The sequence below is a fragment of the Miscanthus floridulus genome, chromosome 11, assembly GCF_019320115.1.
Source record: "Miscanthus floridulus cultivar M001 chromosome 11, ASM1932011v1, whole genome shotgun sequence".
Taxonomy (NCBI): Eukaryota; Viridiplantae; Streptophyta; class Magnoliopsida; order Poales; family Poaceae; genus Miscanthus; species Miscanthus floridulus.
This window is the reverse complement of record NC_089590.1, coordinates 1,421,605-1,441,299: the sequence shown is the minus strand read 5'-3', so window position 1 is coordinate 1,441,299 and position 19,695 is coordinate 1,421,605. Positions and strand designations below refer to the sequence as shown.

The window sequence follows — 19,695 nt, the reverse complement described above, 5'->3', positions numbered from 1 at the left end:
AGGAGGTCCTTGCACCGCCCTAAGTCTGGGACTCAGGGGCAGGGGCTTGGAGTCCTAGTTTGGACGGGGACTTGGACACCTGGGATAGGAGGGTGATGGGTTGGTCCTGCTTGTGTCTTGGGTACAAACGGGGCGTGTGTTTTCAGTGTACCCAGCTGGGGCATTGATTTGTGAATCGCTGGGAAATCTGGTACGGCTTGTCTGTAGCCTAGCACCATAGTAAGAACTGAAGATGACAGATGGAAGATGGAAAAAGAAACTCTGATTGCTTACCACCTGCTTAAAAGTAGCACAGGTGCTTACATAGAATAGTTAGTTAATGAACCAATGCGGCAGTTTATTAAAAATCAAATATAAGGACGTATACTTAGTAATACTTTCTGCAAATGCAATCAACCCACAAGCTAGACAGCCTTGCATATTCTTGAAGTATTTTCTCCTGTCGGGTTAGTCTTGCTGAGTACAATTGAGTACTCAGGGTTTTATTTCCTCTGTTGCAGGTGACAGGTGGAGGCTTGAGCTGACTCTTATGTGTGGATTCCTCCTAGTGGGTTCAGAGATGATTTCCTTTACGCTGCGATCGTAGTGTTTATTTATAACTTTCACCAAACATTTTTATAAATGAAAGCTTTATAATCTGTTGTCATAGCTTATATACCAATGCTTCATCATGACATGAATATCTGTTTATTTTCGCTGTAACTCTGTTCACATGTTTATATTCCGCTGTTCAATTAAAATGTTCGTAACTCTGATAATATGATTACATTCCGTGGTTATAATAATAAATATTGTACTCTGATGTTGTATTAAAAGTGATGTAAGAAATGATTAAGAATAATGTAAGCTTTATTCTCTCATTTGTGATCTTGATGGCGAAAATGTGGATTTTCGGGTTCTCCCATGGGGTGTGCCCAACGAAACCGAGTAATTTAGTGTCCTCCCTTGAGTGCTTAGTGTCTAATTGAAGACGGCACTCCTGGGAGGCATTAGATTAGGTGGTTCTGCCACAAAAAAGATGTGAAATGTGCATATAGTCCTTTAATTTGCGCCACCAATACACATGAGGGCGCTTTTGTTTGTGTTCCTAATATAAAGAGATATGTTGTACTGGTAGTTTTCCTCCAAAAGATAGAGAAGTTGTTGTCCTTGTAGCCAAGCATGAGTTTATTTTAGTTTCCATCGTTAACAATGTTGTTGAAATTACACAATTCCCTTATTAATCTCTAATTTATTGATTTCTAAGGATCAATCCAAGCTAAGATTTTGTCCTTCGTCCTGGCTCCTCTATACATTGTAAGCAAGAGCTATTTTTATCTCTCGTCGTAAAATGAACTAGGAGCCGATAAAGCTATTATGGTCTTGTTTGAAACGGCTCCAAACGTGACTCCTACTTGCATTGCTACAACGTATAGAGGAACCAGAGCTAAAGTCGGTGAAACCTAAATTAGTGGTTTCATCATCTCCTAATTCATTTTAAGAGGAGAGATAAAAAAAAGAGGGACATTGGTACAGTGTACGGAAGAGCTAGAGCCGAAGTTGGCTAGAGCTCCACCAAACAGGGTCTTTTTTTTTTTTACTTCAATGGATTTGGCTCCTCCTCATGCTATACCAAGGAGCTAGAGCCGTTCAGAGCCATACCAAATGGGGTCCAAGTGTTGATAATATGACAACGAGACCCAACAAAATTAATTATTAAATAGAAACATGAGTTTTCATGAAATTAACTTTACAGGGAATTCTATTGCTCATTTTAACTGGAGAGTTAGTGCTGTCAAATATGGTCCCATACACTTGCGTTGCTTTTACCTGCACACTATTACGCAAAATAAAAATGAACGCGGGAACAGAGGGTTCCCTAGAAGCAGCCATGGACCACGGCACCAACCTGTGCATGCCGGTGTCCGAGAAAATGCTCAGCCGGTGGCGTGTAGAGGCCGTTGCGCGTGGCGGCTGATCTGGTGTAACAAGGTCAGTCTCAGTGGGGTGTGCATTAAATATGCTGATATGGCACTGTCTTGATGAAGAGAAAGAAAATAAAAGTTTTATGGGAGTGGAGAGAGTTTCATGAGGATGAAACTCTTCTGCACTGTTTCTAAAATATGGGTGTGTTGGAAACTGGGAGATGAAACCCCTACTGAGACTGGCCTGACGTACGTGTCGCGCTTTTGGCCGGGGATCACTTAGCTATGATTAAAGGTAAAAAGGAGGAGGATTGTGACGGTGGTAACTACACCAACGAGAAAACGCGTTCTCTATTGTTGCAGTATCTGTAGTTTCCATGCTGCTTCGTTCTGCCTTGGATGTGGATCTATTGACATGATGATGAGACGAAAGAGATGTGTGTGTGTGTATATATATATATATATATATATATATATATATATATATATATATATATATATATATATATATATATATATATATATATATATATATATATATCTCTCTCTCTCTCTCTTGCCACACACGCTATTGAGCCAGTACTCCTACAGTCCTATTACGTGGGGTGCTCATCGTTGACAATGAGTCAATGACAGATGATCTTTCATACTGGAGTTGTCACTTGTGTCATCTTTAATTTAGTGCATATATAGGAGGAATCCAGGAGCCTAGGTCGGATATGAGAAACGATTCCGTTTTGCGAGAACCGGAAGAATCATCTCCAAAAGATATTTTCAGCGAGCGATTCGGAACCGGAACGATTCAGTCGTTCTTACCTATGTACACGAAACAGCGAGAGGCCGGTTTCACATATATTCTCATCCTATCGCTTCCTACTTGTCTTTTCTCTCAGTTAATCCTTTTTTACACAATAAGTTAAAAATAGGTTGTATTTAAATTGTTTAATTACTGTCCAAAAAGTTAGAATTTTTTAAAGCGTGTTTTTATTTATATGATTAGCTAAATGGTTTTATAAAGTGATTCTAATTCATCATCTGAGATAATCTAGATCTGAAATGCCTCTGCGAGAATCTGGAGCCTACCGAATGCACCCTAAGTCCCCGAGGAGTAGCTCCCGATGTAAGTTTTGGATGAGGCCAGCCAAACGTGTCGAGAGGTGCCGCTACCAGGGATGAAAACGGATCGAATACGGACGAATATCACATATATTATATTTGTTTTTATATTTATGTCCGAATTCGGATTCGAATACGGATAGTGTCAACTATGTCGGATAGGATACGATTGGATATCGACATCATAAATATGCGATTTGAGTATTCGGATATGGATACGGTATCGGATGTTGGATATCCAGATTCGGATACGGACAGATCTCAACCCCTCTAAACGGATTCGGTTTCGAATACGGTCGAAAAATATCCGTACCGTTTTCATCCCTAGCCGCTACACGTGTGAAGTCCCGGTTTCCCCGCTGTCTAGAACTATAGGCGAGAAGAGGAGCTTAAAATACCAACTTCTTCTAGCTCCCTCTCACTCCCATGGGCCTATGTATCGGTGAAGGTTAGCTTAAGGATGGTGGACAATGATGGGGAGGAGGGGTGTGGCCTACTGGCCGCCGGTGTCGGAGCACATGTGGCCACCGATGTAGGGAGGAGGAGCACAGCCTACGGTTGCACGGAGGAGGGGCGGACGCTGCCGCCTGCATCGGGGCTGAGAGGGGCGATGCGCCACTGTCGGAGTCAAGGCTGAGAGGGGCGTAGCCCGCATGTGTCGGTGTCGGGGAGGAGGGACAACATGTAGCGACCACCGTCGCGAAGAGGGATGGCACGAGGCCAGATGGGTATGACCGGCAGGCCACATGTGTGGAGACGGAGCATGCTAGCGAGACGTGTTCATGGAGGCAGAGGCGTGACGGGCGGTGGAGGAGAAAGGTAGAGGAGAAGAGAAGAGGAATGGACGATTCATAATTAAATAACACTCACGTGGACACAATGACAAGTGGGCTCATGAGTCAAAATTGAGGAGTTGTTTTATCGAATGTTTTTGTAACGAGAGAAGCCACAACTAAAGAAAATTGTCCACCAAGCCTGAGCCAGAGCAGTTTTAGCTTGTGGCGGAGCTTTACCAAATAGACCCTTTTTTTGCGAATATTACCAAATGGGCCCTTAACCACATGGTTTGGAATATTCACTTTATCACCACCGGATGGAATGTCGAGCTGACGGTGATTATTGCGCACTTTCACAAACGATGACAAAAACCAGTGGTCATGAGGTAGTAGTTAATCCGGTGGTGATAAAGATGTCCATTTACACTTTGGTCGAGAAAACAAACCCAACTTTATGAATTCAATTGCATTTTTATGCAGCAACGGGCAACAATGAACTGTTAAACTTCGGCAAGAACAAAGCAAGAAATACTCTCTAAATATCTGTCGTTTTCGCTTCCCAAGAAATAATTTGATTAAATATATTAAAAAATATTAATATTTATGGTAAATAATTAGTATCATTGAAAAGATATTTAAATCTAGTTTTTTAATAAATTTATTTAAAGATATAAATGTTACACGTATTTTCTATAAATTGAGTTAAACTTGTGATACGTATATCAAATATGACAGTTATTTAGGGAGAAGGAGCAGTCTTTCAATTATTCCATAGTAGTTTAAAATACGAGAGTCAAATGCTAGCGTGTGTTGTGTCCCCTGTGACAGGGCACGATGACAGGTGTCACACCTACCTTCCACATGTCCGACGGTTATGGGGTACTGCTGTTTTGTTTTATTTTGTTTGAGGGGATGCTGTTTTGTTTTGTAGTACAACGTCAAAGGTTTTCTTTCTACCTGGGTTGGGCAGGTGATGCCTAGCGTGAGCAGAGTAGGGTTTTTATTTTAGAAAATAGGTTGTCTAGCATTGAAAGATTACGACTCCGTAAAATACCATTGAAAGTTTGCGTCTTTATAAAATACCACCAAAAGATTAAATCGTGAACTGAAAATAGCATTCCGTTAAAATAAAGCGACAGAAGTGACGGAACTGAAACTAGCCTCCGTCACGCTGTCACGCCCTTACAGATTGTTCTCGTGGACGCTCGCCACGAATAGGAATGGCTCATGTGGCACCACCGGCACCACGTGCCGCAGCGCCCGTGCTTGCACACGTCCTTGACGTCCCGGCTCTGACCTCGCCCGGTCCTGCCCCGCACCAACGCCTCTCCTCGATCCCGGTCTATGTGCATGTAACCTGCGTGGGATGGAGGAGGAGGAGGAGGAGGAGGAGAGCCCCTGCAGCGGGACGTCCTCAACCGCATCGGCGACATCAAGGCGCTCGGCACCTGCGCCCTCGTCTCACGCCGCTTCCACGCGCTCGTGCTGCTCGTCGACTCCGTCTTCGTCCGCATCATCCCGACGACCCGCCGCCCTCCTGCTCCTCCGCTGTACCGGGCTCCCCGCCGCACCAGGCGCTAGCTGCGGGCGCGGCGCGTTCGTGCACATCGCGTGCGTCCTTGTCGGCGGCATCGCCACGCGGGCGTCTCCTGGCGCTCCAAGCCACTGCCCGCACCCATCGCGGACGTCTCCCACCAGTCCACCACTCGTGCTCCGAGGTGCTCCGCTCAGCTGCGGCGCCTCCACATCGAGTTGGCACTGAAGATGGCGTGCTCCTAAAGTGGAAGGCCGACTTCGGCTCCGCCCTCGGCGCCTCGGCGGTCTACGAGCCCACGTCCTCGCGCATGCTCCTATAGTCCTATCTGGCAAGGATGTGCGCAAGCACAACCTGCGAGCGCTGCATGTGGTGGCGGGGTGCCGCAGGAGCCGTTCCTATTCGCGGCGAGCATCCGCGACAACATCGCGTACGGGCGCGACGGAGGCTTCCGTCACTCCCGTGACTTCATTTTAACAGAATGCTACTCTCAGTTCACGGTTCAATCTTTCAGTGGTGTTTTACGGAGCGCCAAACTTTCGGTGGTATTTTACGGAGATCACGATATATATATATATAATAAATATATAGTGCATTTTCTATACTCCGGAAGTAGTTAATCCCTACTTGTACTACAGCTACGCCAACACCGCTGGCCATAACGGGTCCGCATGTGTTCAATCGGATCCAATTAAGCATGTGCCTGACCGGTAGAGGTAATTAAGGAATCAAATAAAATAATATTATCTACTGCTTTGTTGCCGTGATTCTCGGTTTGGTGCTGCGTCTCAGTCGCTAGAGTATGTACGCATACTCTATCTATAAAAAGCCTTTAAACCCTGTAGATCCACAGTGAATCAATCCCAGCCGTTCATCCATTCTCTCTCCGTGCACACGCTTCCAGAAACCACCGGATCAATCGTTACCTATCCCGTCAATCAATAAAAAAAAAAAAAATCGCCTGCTCACCTGGCTCCTCCGTCCTCTCCGTCGCCGCCGGTCACGGCATCCTCGACCTCAACTCCGTCGTCTCCCCCACCTCGCCCCGGTGCTGCCCCGTAGCACGGACGCACGGCAAGCGGAAGGCCCGGCGCCGCCTTGCGTCTGCGCCGCATCGACGCGCACCGGCGGCAACCGCCTCCCGTGCGACCTCCGCCGTCCGCTCAGCGCGGCACCGCGGCATCACGAAGGTCCCGCGCACTACGACAGCCGTGTGGCGCGGCACCACGCCACCATGCTGTAGGCCACACTTGCCTGCACACTACTCCAGCCTTTCTAGAACGCCTCTTTCTAGACAGCATCGGAATTGACGGCTTCATGACTAGGTATTCACACATCGATTCATGATTTACCCATTGCCTGATTGTTTTTGCCTTAACTCCGCCCTCCTTTAGGGTTTGCATTTTGTCCTACATTCTGTGTTCATCTCCGGTTAGGATTCTGACCTCAATGTTCGCACAGATAGTTCTGTCAATTTATTTCACAAACCAGATTAACTGACACTAAAGTAATAGAGACTAATTTATTTAGCCTCTTCCCGTGCAGTGATGAAGTGCTATTTCGTCAGACGCTTTTCTTTGGGCGTTCCCGTCAGCGATGGAGTGATGTTTCATACTGATACAGTCACCTATTATTCGACAGGATCTGTTATTTTGGTGAGATCTTTTCTTCCCCATTAATGCTTCCCTTAACATTCATACATTCTTGCCATTTGGTACTGTTTCTGGTGGTTTTATTTTGCTCATTGCAAATGCTATGATGTTCCTCTACATTCAGACATCAAAGGCCTGGCATGTCCTGAACCAGCCAGGTTTATTGGTAGTGTTGCATTTGAACCTGCAGACACTAATTGCTATCCTCCTCCAGGTGTACTGCCCAGCTTTTGTCAAGTACTGAATCGGCCAACAGTTGTGACTTCTGCAACCCATTGCCTCTAGGTCGCTAATATTGCTTTTTCCCTTTTTCTTTATCTTGCGATTCATGTGTTTCCTGCAGTTATGCATTATAGCAATCCTATTGAGCTTATTAACAAAGTTTATCGTGTTTGCTACAAAATAATTTGTGGTGTATATCAGTTGCTACCACATGTCTCAGCTCTTCTAAATATGGCTCACATAAATTTGCCTCATATGCACCGCTTATGGTGCGCGAATGAACTGGTAATTTCCCCTTCTGCAGTTTGTGCAAGGGAGTTGCTGATCTCAATTTTGCCCCGCTTATAGTGCGCAAATGAACTGGTAATTTCCTCTTCTACAGTTTATTCAAGGGAGTTGATGATCTCAATTTACAAATGATTCGGCTTCCTCTCCATATTCTGATCTTCTAGGTTGTTTTGCTTTTGCCTCCATATTGCACCAACAAAGTATTAGACAGGTCAGCTCCCTACTTCATTGACTTATATGAGATGATTACATTTCCATACTTCTTATAGAACATTACATGACCTGTTGTTTGTTTACCCTTCTGGTCGGTGCTTAACCTTCCAACTTAATTACACTTAGATTTCAGGAATTTACTAAAATATGTGCCGTCTTACAGGTGCCCCTACCTAATGAATATTAGTTGTTTGGTTGACAACGTACAGAACATGACCTGAAAAAGGGGTTACCTAATCTCTGAAACAGCCAACGTATTCTCTATTATTTTACAAAAGCTTCAGTGTACTCCATCTATCATTACTTCTACAAATTATTTCATTAAAATAGTTTTGCCTCACAGCGTATTCCTTCAACTCAAAATATGAAGTGCAAGAGGTACATGCTTTACATTAAAATAAAAAGGGACTCCATTTGGTCCACAGTACAAATGGCATGCTTACCCTGATGTTTATAACAAACAAGTGCTCAAAGTTTTGTTATAGTAGCGAGGCTCCAATGCCTCATACCTTCTCTTTTTTTATCCCTCTTGCAGCCCTTCGTTTAGAAAATGTACATCCTTCAATCTTTTCGTAGGCTCATTGTTTTCCAGCTGCCTTTTCATGCCATTACATATGTTATAGATTCAAATATTCCCCATATTGGCACTTTTTCATCAAGTTTCAGCAACTCAAACAGAGAGTAATGTTCCACCATAAAAGTCCATTGCCTTCCTATTACTTCGTCCAAGTGCTGTGTTTGTTAATCTCTTTTACTTCTCCTATCAGGTTTTAAACTTGCTTACCGAAGAGGACAAAGATACCAGATGCTTCAAGCGGACAGAGCGTAGAATTCTTTGTTTTTTGTTCAACATATATGCAGGATGAGCGTTTCACCACCAAAAGTTGCCCATGGAAGCACCCAAACTTCTTACTTCAGTAGTCCTATTCTTCGTGTGTAAAATATGTCAATCTGTTTGTACATGGTATAAAACTAAATATTAAATTGTACGTATGGTGCTACAGCTACTCTATTACTAGCTCATGTTCCAACCAACATTTCGGAGGTTCTTTAGCCTGTGTTCACTGCAATATTATACCATCTCCAATGCATCTATATCTCTTGGACCCTGTGTGTACTGTTGCCCGCGCGAAGCGCGGGGTGGGTTATATATACTATACTTTAAATTTGTCTGCAAATTACTGTTCATCCATGACCCCACAAGACTTATATCACTGTAGATTAGCAGTACTGGGTTCTGGATCCGCGATAAACAGTGCTCGGTCCCACGATGAACAGTGCTCGACCCCGACAAGGAACAGTACTAGCCTGATAAAAACACTACCAACTCGATACGGAACGGTACAAACCCGATACGGAACGGTATGCGTCCTTTATGAAACAGTACACACCCATTACATCTTTTCTTGCCCTTTTTTTTCCGCACTACTTCCCAAGTATATGCGTGTGGAGAAGAGTATATACACATACATATTCATATACTTTTTGAAGGAGTATATACGCGTACTTTTTTCTTGAAAGGTGTATTTATTCATACTTTTTTAAATGGAGTATGTACGCATACTTTTTAGATGGATTACATTTTAAAACAAAGTTAGTATATTTACATACTTACACGTACGAATATGGCCATATACCTAAATGTAATAGTATGCGTGTACACAATTCAGGTTTGAGTATCATTATATACCAAGTTTCACATGCGAGTATGACCAGATACAAGATTCAGATTTGAGTATGATTGTATACCAAAGTTTAACACGTGAGTATGACCATATACACGATTTAGATTTGAGTATCATTGTATACCAAGTTGTGGATGAAGTAGCACTGTATACTTTTCTTTTATTTTTAAACAATCCAAATAGACATACGAGAAAAAAAATACAAACTTTCAATAACCAAATCTTAGCATACTTTTGTGACAAGGGAGTATGTGTATATACTTTTCTCGTGAAAATTACACCAATGTAATACTCACATGCTGAAATCAAATCATCAGTAATAAAATCCAAAGATGATTGAACCAGATCCAGATCAGAAGCACAGTAATTTAGCAAATGAAACATAGAAACTCAATTTTTGGAGTCATAAGACCAATCAGAGCAGGAGCAGGTCGACGGCCCCTAGCCGGGAGCCACGTAGGACCGTGACGTGCTGCGATGATCTATAGAGAGATTGCATGCCACCATTGGAGGAGGATCAGTCACCGGTATAAATGCAGATGACGTATTCAGTGCAAGTGCCAATCGGCAGCCATGCACATAAAAAAGTGCGTGCATTTGACCGACTTGTTTGACGTCACTGCTGGCGCAAATATATACACTTGCACAGTGCTGCTTGCACATGCGAAGATAAACCAACGCTATTTGCCGTGTTCGTCTGGCTGATAAGTCATGACTGAAAGTACTGTTGACTAATTTGTTATGAGAGAAAAATATTATTCGTTGACTGAAAAAGTACAGCTTATAAGCTAAGCGAATAGGACGATTGTTCGTTACACTATTAGCTAAAGATCAGCCTCCCATTTGGAAAAGGATCAGCCACTAAAAAAGTTTCAAAATGTCTCCACCACTAGAAAAGTTGTGATGTGTCGTACGCCTCCTTATTTCACTTCTTTACCCTTTTACGCCACGACGGTCATGTTTGGGTGTAACGGCTCCTAGCTGAAGGACCAAATATCCCTTTTGCCCTCGAATAGATCTGACATGGGAAAAAATATCCTTCTTAACTTTGCCATTGGGTACCATTGACACACTTTGTTGCTTGTTGTGTCCTCTGGACAACTATTTTGACAAATTTTTCAATAATAGTGAGAATCATCTATCGAACTCACAGAAAATAGAAACATGCTGACAAAAATTTGCCAAAGCCAAATCTCAATTTCTAATTTCAAGAACTACATAGCACGATTGATTGTCTGGGCCGGTTCACAAAATGATCTTGTATATTCTGATATTCACTACTACCCCCGATCCATTCCACAAAGGATGTAATTCTGGATTTGCCCTCACATCATACAAGATCATTAACATTTGACTACAAATAGATATATAGTTAAAGCATCTCAAGTTTGACCAAATCCATAGAAAATATCATTAACATTTGACTCTAATGAACTAAATATAATATAAAAATGTATCTCATGACCAATCTAATCTAATGTTACTTATCTAGTAGGATAGTTATTAATATTTTTTGTATAAATTTTGTCCAAAGTATACTTGCTTTGGCTGGGGATAAAGTTAGAATTGCATATGACTAGAGTAGTTGAAGAAAAATATAATAGGGGGTTGACTTTGCAGATTGAAAATGTCGTCGGTATTGTTCATTTCATGCCATGCCAAGCAGTGATGATGGTAGGGAGTAGTGATTCATAACCACCACCGGCAGTCAAGCGGTTGTTAGCTCAGAATTTATGGATGAAGAAACCTGGTCTCGCAGCCAATGGGAGTGTATTAAATGGAATGAAATTTGCATGCTGGCCACCTAAACCTCATGCCTGCAGCAGCCTGCCTTGTGAACTTGTCCGACTCCTGCCGTCCATCCGTCAATGAAGGCATGGCACTGGCATTGGGCATTGGGCATTGGGCATTGGGCATTGGCACAGATTCCTCTCAACTTCAGCAGCAGATATATGAGTAGGATGCCTCCTCAGCCTGGACCCACTGCAACTCAATCTCTAGGAATCATTTCATTTTCGGCTTTCTGCTTTACTTTTTGGCTCCAGAAAATCCTCTCTGTGTCTGCACCAGCAACACATCGTAGATCGTACGTTAGACATTTGTTTAGTTTTTGTGTAGGCCCTGATAAAGCAAACCTGACCAATCACCAAGAACAGTGTCTCATTCATTCTAGAGCACCTAGTGCTTTCCCCATTTATTTCGATTTCAATTCGAGCACTGGTTTATGCATCTCTTTATATTGGAGAAAGGTGCAAATGATCGTATGTATGCAGCAATAAATCTCTCCCTGAACACCTCATCATACAATAATTTATCTCATAAATCATCATTCACCTTTAATTTAACCCTTTTTTTAGCTGCATGGCCGACATTCATCATTAGTCCTAGCAAGAAGTAACCAATGAACAAGGGTCTAGCATTGTACTCTTGTCAAATGCGGGTACACATCATACTCAAAATGAGACAGCATGCTTATGATGCAATTAGGAACATGTCGTTATCTGTCTCAAATCCTGGCAGATCAACAAAAAAAAAAAAAAAGCAAACCCACTCGTAAAACAATGAAGAAAAAGATCAGTGTCACAATACTATATTGAACAAAAAGATCAAAGTGCCACAATACTGCTAATGCTGTTGGAGTTGGGCCAACACTAGCTCTAGTACTTGTGTACAGTTTTCTTCCCCGACTAGGATGCCACTCCAGGTTGGACCATCGATATAAAAGCTTCGGCAGGTATAGCTAACAAGTAGCACACATTTTAGTACCTGAATCCTATGGCATCCATTTAACAGGAAAAAAGAAATATGTACCGATGATTAAGTAGCCCATCCTATCGAAAGAACACAAATCCCAAAAGCAACCATCAACTGTCATGGCTTCTCAATCAAATAGATGTTACTAATAAGTTACAACATATATGGGTGAGGAAAACTGATATGGTCCTCGACACATAGGTCAAAATCTCTAACAAGAATCTGAGGCAGCATAACCATCCTTCACCTCTCAAAAAGCATAACCATTTCGCAGTGCGGCGTGTGAGGGAACAGATCGACAGCCATTGCCCTCTTCGGGATAAAAGGTTCAGAGTTGGGCATCGACTTCGTCCTCTGCCGAGCAAGACCAGCGCTGCTCATAGATCGCCACCCTCGGTTGCCTTTGTTCTTCTCTTGTTTCTCAGATGTTGGGGTGCAAAGCTCAATCGCATTAGCGACTAGACTCTCAGGGTTGCAGGAAATGTACCTGTGATACAAGAAAAGAAAAACAAGCAGTGAGTTTCACAACTGTAACAGACTAATCCATGACACTGTTGTATGTTTGTTTAAACTCTACACTAGGATCTGCCCCTGATCTTCAGAACGGAACCACCCGACATCACTAACTCAATTACAATTCAGTTCAGCATCAGCAAACACTTCACTGCATATGCTCCCAGTAACTTCTAGCTTGAAGAGAAGTAAGAAAATCTACTGTGTCCAACTAAGACAGTATGGTACAATGCAAGTATGTGAAATACGTACACTAGACGTCGAATACGTGGATGCGTCCTCAATGCCTTGATCACCTATAAAGATACTCAGAATGTGAGTATGATCCACCATGAAGGTTAGTACCTTAGTAAGATGCAGAATATAAACTATAACATAGTGCAAGTAAATCCAGTAAATCATTGTGCTACCCCCACAAGTGCTTTGGTTTGCTAATAGGTTTTGCCTATACAAACGGGAAGATGTTTGGCAAATAAGAAGGTTCAGTATTCTAATGATAATTAAGGAACAGGGTCAGAGCATATAGAGGATTGAACTAAGATAGCTGCCAGCCCTTTGATTAAATACAGGTGGCAAGCACCAGCTCATTACACTGTAACAGCAGGAAAATAACAACAAGCAGACTTTCAGGAATTCACTACAATCATTCATCAGAAGGCTGAAATTTACTTACAGTAGGGTGAAGGCCAACACGTGGAGGGTCTACAATAGCAACGACATTCTTAAACTGGCATGCATTAGCAGCAAGGACATTGTCGTTTGGATTGGAAGAACCATCCTGGCATGCCTTGCCTTGCTCCAAACAATTATCCGATGATGTCTCAATGGGTTTATCATTGATCAACGATGCTTCTCCACAATTCTGTTCACCAGAAGCCACATTGTATTCATCATGACTGCAATGAACCACTTTGTTCACCCCATCCACCTCCTCGTCGCTTGCACAGGTAGGATGATCAACTGACGTGTCCATAGGCTGCTGACCTTCACCATTGCCATTTCTCTGCTTTGAGCTATCTATATTTTCACCATCACAATTTGTGCAGTCAATCGTATTGCTTGTATCATTGATTTCAGGATTACTTTCAGAAGCTGTAGCCTGCTGCTGTGGTGAACCAAGATATTCTGTGAGAAGGGGCCCCATCACATCTTCGGCCTGTTTAATCCCAACACATGAGCTTAAATGAGATTATTTCAGTATGCAGATAGATCAGGAAGTCAATGGAACTGAACCGGATGACATTATGGTAGTTTTTAGAGGAAGACAAGATAACAGTTAAGACTGAGACAATGTGGTATCAGTGTCATGTAGTGAATATGAACCTTACCTTACCATAGACAAAGCGACAATTTTTTATCCCATTGATAAGAGCATTTCTGTGAGCATCTGAAACTGCTGATTCATTCATCTCAATCCCAACAACCTGGCAAAATTAGTAACTAGATTTGAGGAAGATTCTTCCAAAGAAACAGAGACCGCTAACAAGAATCTAAATGATTTAACAATGGTTCAAGCTGTAGCTGTGTTATACTAGATATAGACAACAAATTGTGTAAAAGAAATCACCATTCCAACACGATGTGCTAAGGTCAGGCCAATAGTTCCAGTCCCACAACACACATCAAAAAGTAATGTGTCTGAATTGAGATTAGCCCAATCACCAGCAAGGGCATACAATCTTTCCGCAGCAAGAGTATTAACCTGTGTAATTGTGTCTCATTAAAACATTTGTTTATAACCATAAAAGGCAATTAGCAATAACTTTCTGTTTCAGCTACTGACCTGGAAAAAAGCTGTTGGTGATATAGAGAACTTTAAGTTGCTTATGTGATCATGGATTCTTGTTTTATCTTCTGCTGTGCCATCCAACTGATCTCCCTTTGGTACCAATAGCGGGATCAGTGGGCAATCAGTAGGTGCAGCATTTGATATCCCTTTATGATCCTGCATGCATAAGTTGGTTCCATTATTCTTTAATTAATTATTTCAAGTACAACATAGACAGCCAACTTTTCAACATAAACTGAAAGTAACATCACTAAGGGATTGTTTGATCTCAAGTTTTACCACAATTTTTTTAGCTTAACGACATAAAATCTGGTTTGGTTAGCAAAGATAAAGATCAAGATATTCAAAAAAAAAAAAAAACTAGCACATAGTATGAGTTCTATGACATATCAACTTTTGCTTTTTTTCATGAATCAGTTTCCAATCTAAATTTTCTCCACTGCTGAACAAATCATCCAAACAGAATGCTCTGTAAACTTATCCAAAAGAATAGTAACTTAAAATCAGTTTTCCTGAAATCAAATGAAGCCTATTTTCTAAAAATGTTATTTCTAAATCAACATGGTCCAAATAGCCACTAAAAAACAAATGAATAATGAGCCCAGTGCTGCAGTGTTAGGCATGACTATACAAATTAGTATTATATAAAGACAAAAGTCCAGTTCAAAGCTACAAGCTTAGTGCTCCCAGCAAAATGTTAAACAAAATTCCTGACAACCATGACAAAGTAAGTTATTAACACCTATGGGCTATAGCTTTTACTGGACAGCACACAATACACTTTACAAGCAAAAAAAGAAATGAAATTAATAAGAACAGCCACAAATCATAGTTCTGAAGAAGCTGGGAAAACTTACTTGTACTACAATAGTTGTCAGTGGCAAGGGAGGTGAGCATGTTGCTGCTCCTTGTATCAGGGCAGCAGACAGCTTGTCAAACTCTTCTTTCATAAGAGCTTCATCAACACCTGTTGAACACACCTGAAATTACAGTCAAAGTTTGATAGGGTGTCAGCGGCCAGCCACTAGGAATGTTTAGGGTGTTTGGTTTGAGGAATCAAACCATACTAGATGAGGTGGTGCACCATGAGTTCATTCCTCATACTAGTATTAATTATTGGCTTGTGAGGAATGAGGTGATGATGGATCAACCTATTCCATTTCACAAACCAAATAAAAAGTGAGGAGTGAGGAGATAATGGACTAACTCATTCCTCAAACCAAACACACTATTTATGACTCATTGAGGTTGACACTACAAGTGAAGTTTTACTCTAAACAACCTGCACAATAAGCATGACTTCTGATATTTGTGATTCTGCATTCTGTGAAACAACAGCTTCAGATGGACATCTTCCCTCACGAACCTAAAACAATCCCAGTGTAAAAAAGTTAATTCTATAGTAGTCTTAGTTCTAAATCCCAGTATAAACATAAAATAGAAGTATCTAGCTATGGATTGAGAATTTAGAGAGCATACTGTGAATTGGCGCCAAAACCCAGAGTTGTCAATCCTGCTCCACAAAGGGAAGCTTGATGATTGAAGAAAATCTTGGAACATCTGAGCATATTTGCAGGCAATTTCTGAGACATTTGGACAGTTCACAGGTTCCTCGACAGCAGTCACACCTTCCCTAGAATTATGTTGTACCAGTCATTATTAATGGAATTAAGAGCAGTGAAAAAAATGAGAAAGAGAAACCAACCTGAAATTTCCGAGCATAAATCCTACCGTCTTTTTGCCGTCTAAGGAATATCCTACAGAGAACTCACACTTGTTACGGTATCCATTAACAACTGGGGACTCCAAAATGCCTTCAAGCTTGCAAGGAAGACCGCCTGGGTAATTGAACAGACCGTTACTTAGCTAAAAGGAGTAGAGTACAGAAGGCCATTACCAAGAGGCAAAGCACAAAAGGTCATTGCAAAGGCCATAATAAGTGCATCCTGTTAAGCTGAAAAAGCAATTTTTTCAGACCCCCCATGTTCAGAAGCCAGAACAATGAGAAGAGCATGTTCCAAATATTTGAGATAAATTGCAGAGTGGTCGAAAACAGATTTATATATGTTTCAGGTAAGTGAAACATATTAGAATTTGTCTGCATTTGTAAAGAGTTGGATTGCATGCCACTTATGTTCACTTTTGACCAAAAGAAAAGGCATGTCTGACACACATTTTACACTCAGCAGTCAGCACCATGTCTCATATGTCTTTGCCTAGAGATTCTAACAGCCTGTCTGCTATCGATGTGAATCATTGAAGCATGGAAGGGTTAGTCTCCTGAATATCGAGCCAACTGCACCTTTTTTCGAGCTTTTTTTAAATTTGGCATAACTTATTCATCATAGTCTCCTGAATTGTTTGAGACCCAACTTCATGCTGAGCTTAATGAGCCGAGCTGAAGTCGAAAGTCATTCAAAATTAAGTCATTTTCATTTTAAAAGAAAAATGAGTCCAATCGGAGGACTTTTGAAACGAGCCACTGAGCCAGCTCAACAAGCTTTTTGAGGCTTCCATGACCCGAGTCATTAGGGTCATGGAAGCCTAAAAAAATAGAAGCAGTGCTTACGTGGAAGAGTCTTCAACAGTAATATGTGCTATAATCATCTTAGGGTAGTGAAAATATATATATAACAAAAACATTGGACAAGAAGTTGTTCCATTGGCCTCTGTTTCAAAGGCGTCACCTAGGCGTCCAACCGGACACAGCTCACCTTGGGTCGCCTTGTTGACTTTGAAACCATGCCATCAGCACATACACATATGGCATAACTATTTGCATTTGCTGATTAATACTTCTGTTTTGACTGGAGATTGCATTATTACTTATCAGCAATAATAAGTAAGAATTAGTAGCATGCATGTCCCTTAACACTAGATTTAACTCCTCCGTGGATGAAGATTGTTTCAGTTTACTCACAATCCCGCATGGCTTATATCAAAATATGCATTACATTTCAATCATTCTGCCAAAAAAAAGCCAACATAAAGCATGGCATACAATTATCTTCATCCACATATAGTTGTCTAAAAGAATGTGCACGGGGATCATAAGGGGCAGAGCTAGCGTTAAGTATGGCTAGAGCTAAAACAAGCTATGAGTGCAATTGTATTTGATGAGCGGTGGTAAAAAGTACTAGTAAAGAAATCTTTTTGAAACACAAAGGAGAATATAAACTATATGACAATGATTGATGCTGGATCAACCCATCACCGTCCACACGAGCTTATCACAATTACTGAGAATACCATGTGAAATTGTAACACAATAAGCTTGGAAGGTTACCGATTTCCTTTGATTTAAAAACCCAATCAGGAAGGGGAATGGCAGGTGGGCAAGCTTTCCTAGAATTGCGAGTCTACATTAGATTAGAACAGTAAAAGAGAGATTAGCAATTTCTGTAAAACCATTGTTTATCAGTGTTTAGAACAGTACAAGGACATGAAATTGGCCTTACAAGTTTCTTCAGTATCTGTGCCATCGATTGTTTTTTGTGTTCTAGCTGATCAATGTAAGTCATATGGGCAAGGGGAGTAACTGCATCACGGGCACTTCTTTTACTTGATGAATCCGATTCAGGCGCAGGTGTTTCCTCTGCAGTAGTAGGACTACTGCCATTTTCTGTTGCTGTTCCAGTATTGGATACAGGTGCTTCAACATGCGCTTTTTGATGGGACCTACGATTGGCATCTACTATCTTTATTTCCTTTCCACCAGAAGGGTTCTCCTTTAGGACCTAACCAATTCAAGAGGTAAAAGTCAATGTTCCTTGCCTTGCCTAGACACCCAAGCAAATAGAAAATATGTAGAGAGGGACAATTACCTGAACAGCATTTGTTAGTTGTTCAACACTCTGAAAAGTCACAAAACCAACTGTCATTCCCTTCTTCTTCTTTGCTGTTGCAAACGAGATTTCCTGCAGCACCATCATTTGACTTGTAACAGTTAGGTTGGCAACTCAGCATAAACTAACAGGATTCGCGAATGCATATCCTTATTCCTTTTTGAAAGGAAAAGGGGGAAATTGGTTGCTTGAGACTCCGAATGTGTTGGTGTTGATATTTTAACTACACTTACCAATACGAATCACACATAAGCTGCCTAAAACACTCATACACCATGATTGGTGTTGATATTTTAACTACACGTACCAATACGAATCGCACTTAAGCTGCCTAAAACACTCATACACCATGATTGGTGTTGATATTTTAACTACAAGTACCAATACGAATCACACTTAATAAGCTGCCTAAAACACTCATACACCATGATCACTTAGATGCCTCTGCTGGACAGAATCAGTATTGGTTCAGGCTTCAATGTATTAAGCAAACTTCTCGAGCTCTGGCATTAAATTAAATAAGTTCTAGTTGTTGATGCTGCCGGGCAATGCGTAGTTCTAGATTTTACAGTACGAGACACTGTCCAATAAAACCAAGAACAAGAAGGAACTGAGCACTAGTACTACTTGCCTGCTCCTGGAGGAAGGACTTGAGCCTATCAGCCGTCCACCCCCTGGAAAGCCCGACGAGGCACTTGTCGAGCGACTGCTCATCCACCGTGACCTCCTCCTGGGCCTCCGCGGCGACCTTGCAGAGCTTCTTGGCGTGGTCGGAGGTGGGGTCCCAGGTGCCGTCGGGCCGCGGGCGGAGCTCCTCCTCGGTGTGCGCGTAGCGGCAGGACTCCCCGTGGCTGCACCCTTCGGCGCCGGCGCCGGCGCCGCGGCGGCGGAAGAAGGAGCACAGGCTCGTCTTCCACATCGGGTGCCGGGCGACGCCGCTGCCGGTGGAGGCGGGGGCGGATGGAGCGTCTTCGGTGGACGCATCCAGGGAACCATCCTCCCTCTTACGCTTCTCTCCGGCGAGTTCCGGCTGCTGTGGCGGAGGTGTCAGGACGTCCTCCATGGCGGTGGCGGGCGGCTGTGTGCGCGGATCGGAGGGTTGCAGTTGCAGCGTGCAACGAAAGGAATTGTCGTCTTGAGCCTTTTGTGATAGTGGGCCGTTAGTTGTTCGTTTTCTCATCTGGGCCTTCTCTGTTCTGGGCCATCTGTTCTTCTCTCTCATCTGAGAAATGAAACAGATTTTCTAAATGTCAACCTAACAAATTTTCATTGGTTTAATATGTTCCTTCAGTTTTATAATTATTATTAAGACTACTAATACTTCATTCTTTTTGTGTATTAGAGTTTAATTTGCAGCAAAGGCAGTGTCATCAGTTTTGTTTTGTCAGTAAAGGTGCAATGTTC

General features: G+C 42.1%; 1 protein-coding gene and 1 long non-coding RNA gene across 3 annotated transcripts; one reads left to right on the top strand and one right to left on the bottom strand.

The window, feature by feature from the left end:
* The first annotated feature begins 6,202 nt into the window (after positions 1 to 6,202).
* On the top strand, positions 6,203 to 8,723 carry LOC136492963 (uncharacterized). 2 transcript variants are annotated; one of them, XR_010768268.1, is made up of 5 exons: positions 6,203 to 6,655; positions 6,876 to 6,985; positions 7,197 to 7,267; positions 7,406 to 7,703; positions 8,473 to 8,723. It is a non-coding gene; the product is annotated as an uncharacterized lncRNA (long non-coding RNA). The 2 variants fall into 2 exon arrangements; XR_010768267.1 differs by having other exon boundaries at positions 7,197 to 7,703.
* A 3,521-nt stretch (positions 8,724 to 12,244) lies between these two features.
* On the bottom strand, positions 12,245 to 19,407 carry LOC136492934 (zinc finger CCCH domain-containing protein 24-like). Its single transcript, XM_066488961.1, has 14 exons — positions 18,923 to 19,407; positions 18,271 to 18,363; positions 17,905 to 18,183; positions 17,733 to 17,805; positions 16,152 to 16,284; positions 15,926 to 16,079; positions 15,729 to 15,812; positions 15,304 to 15,426; positions 14,441 to 14,602; positions 14,225 to 14,359; positions 13,986 to 14,081; positions 13,331 to 13,813; positions 12,910 to 12,953; positions 12,245 to 12,631 (listed from the first exon to the last, which is right to left on the bottom strand). Exons 1-14 carry the CDS (start codon positions 19,352 to 19,354, stop codon positions 12,388 to 12,390), a joined length of 2,535 nt encoding a protein of 844 aa, XP_066345058.1. The 5' UTR covers positions 19,355 to 19,407; the 3' UTR covers positions 12,245 to 12,387.
* Positions 19,408 to 19,695: the final 288 nt, after the last annotated feature.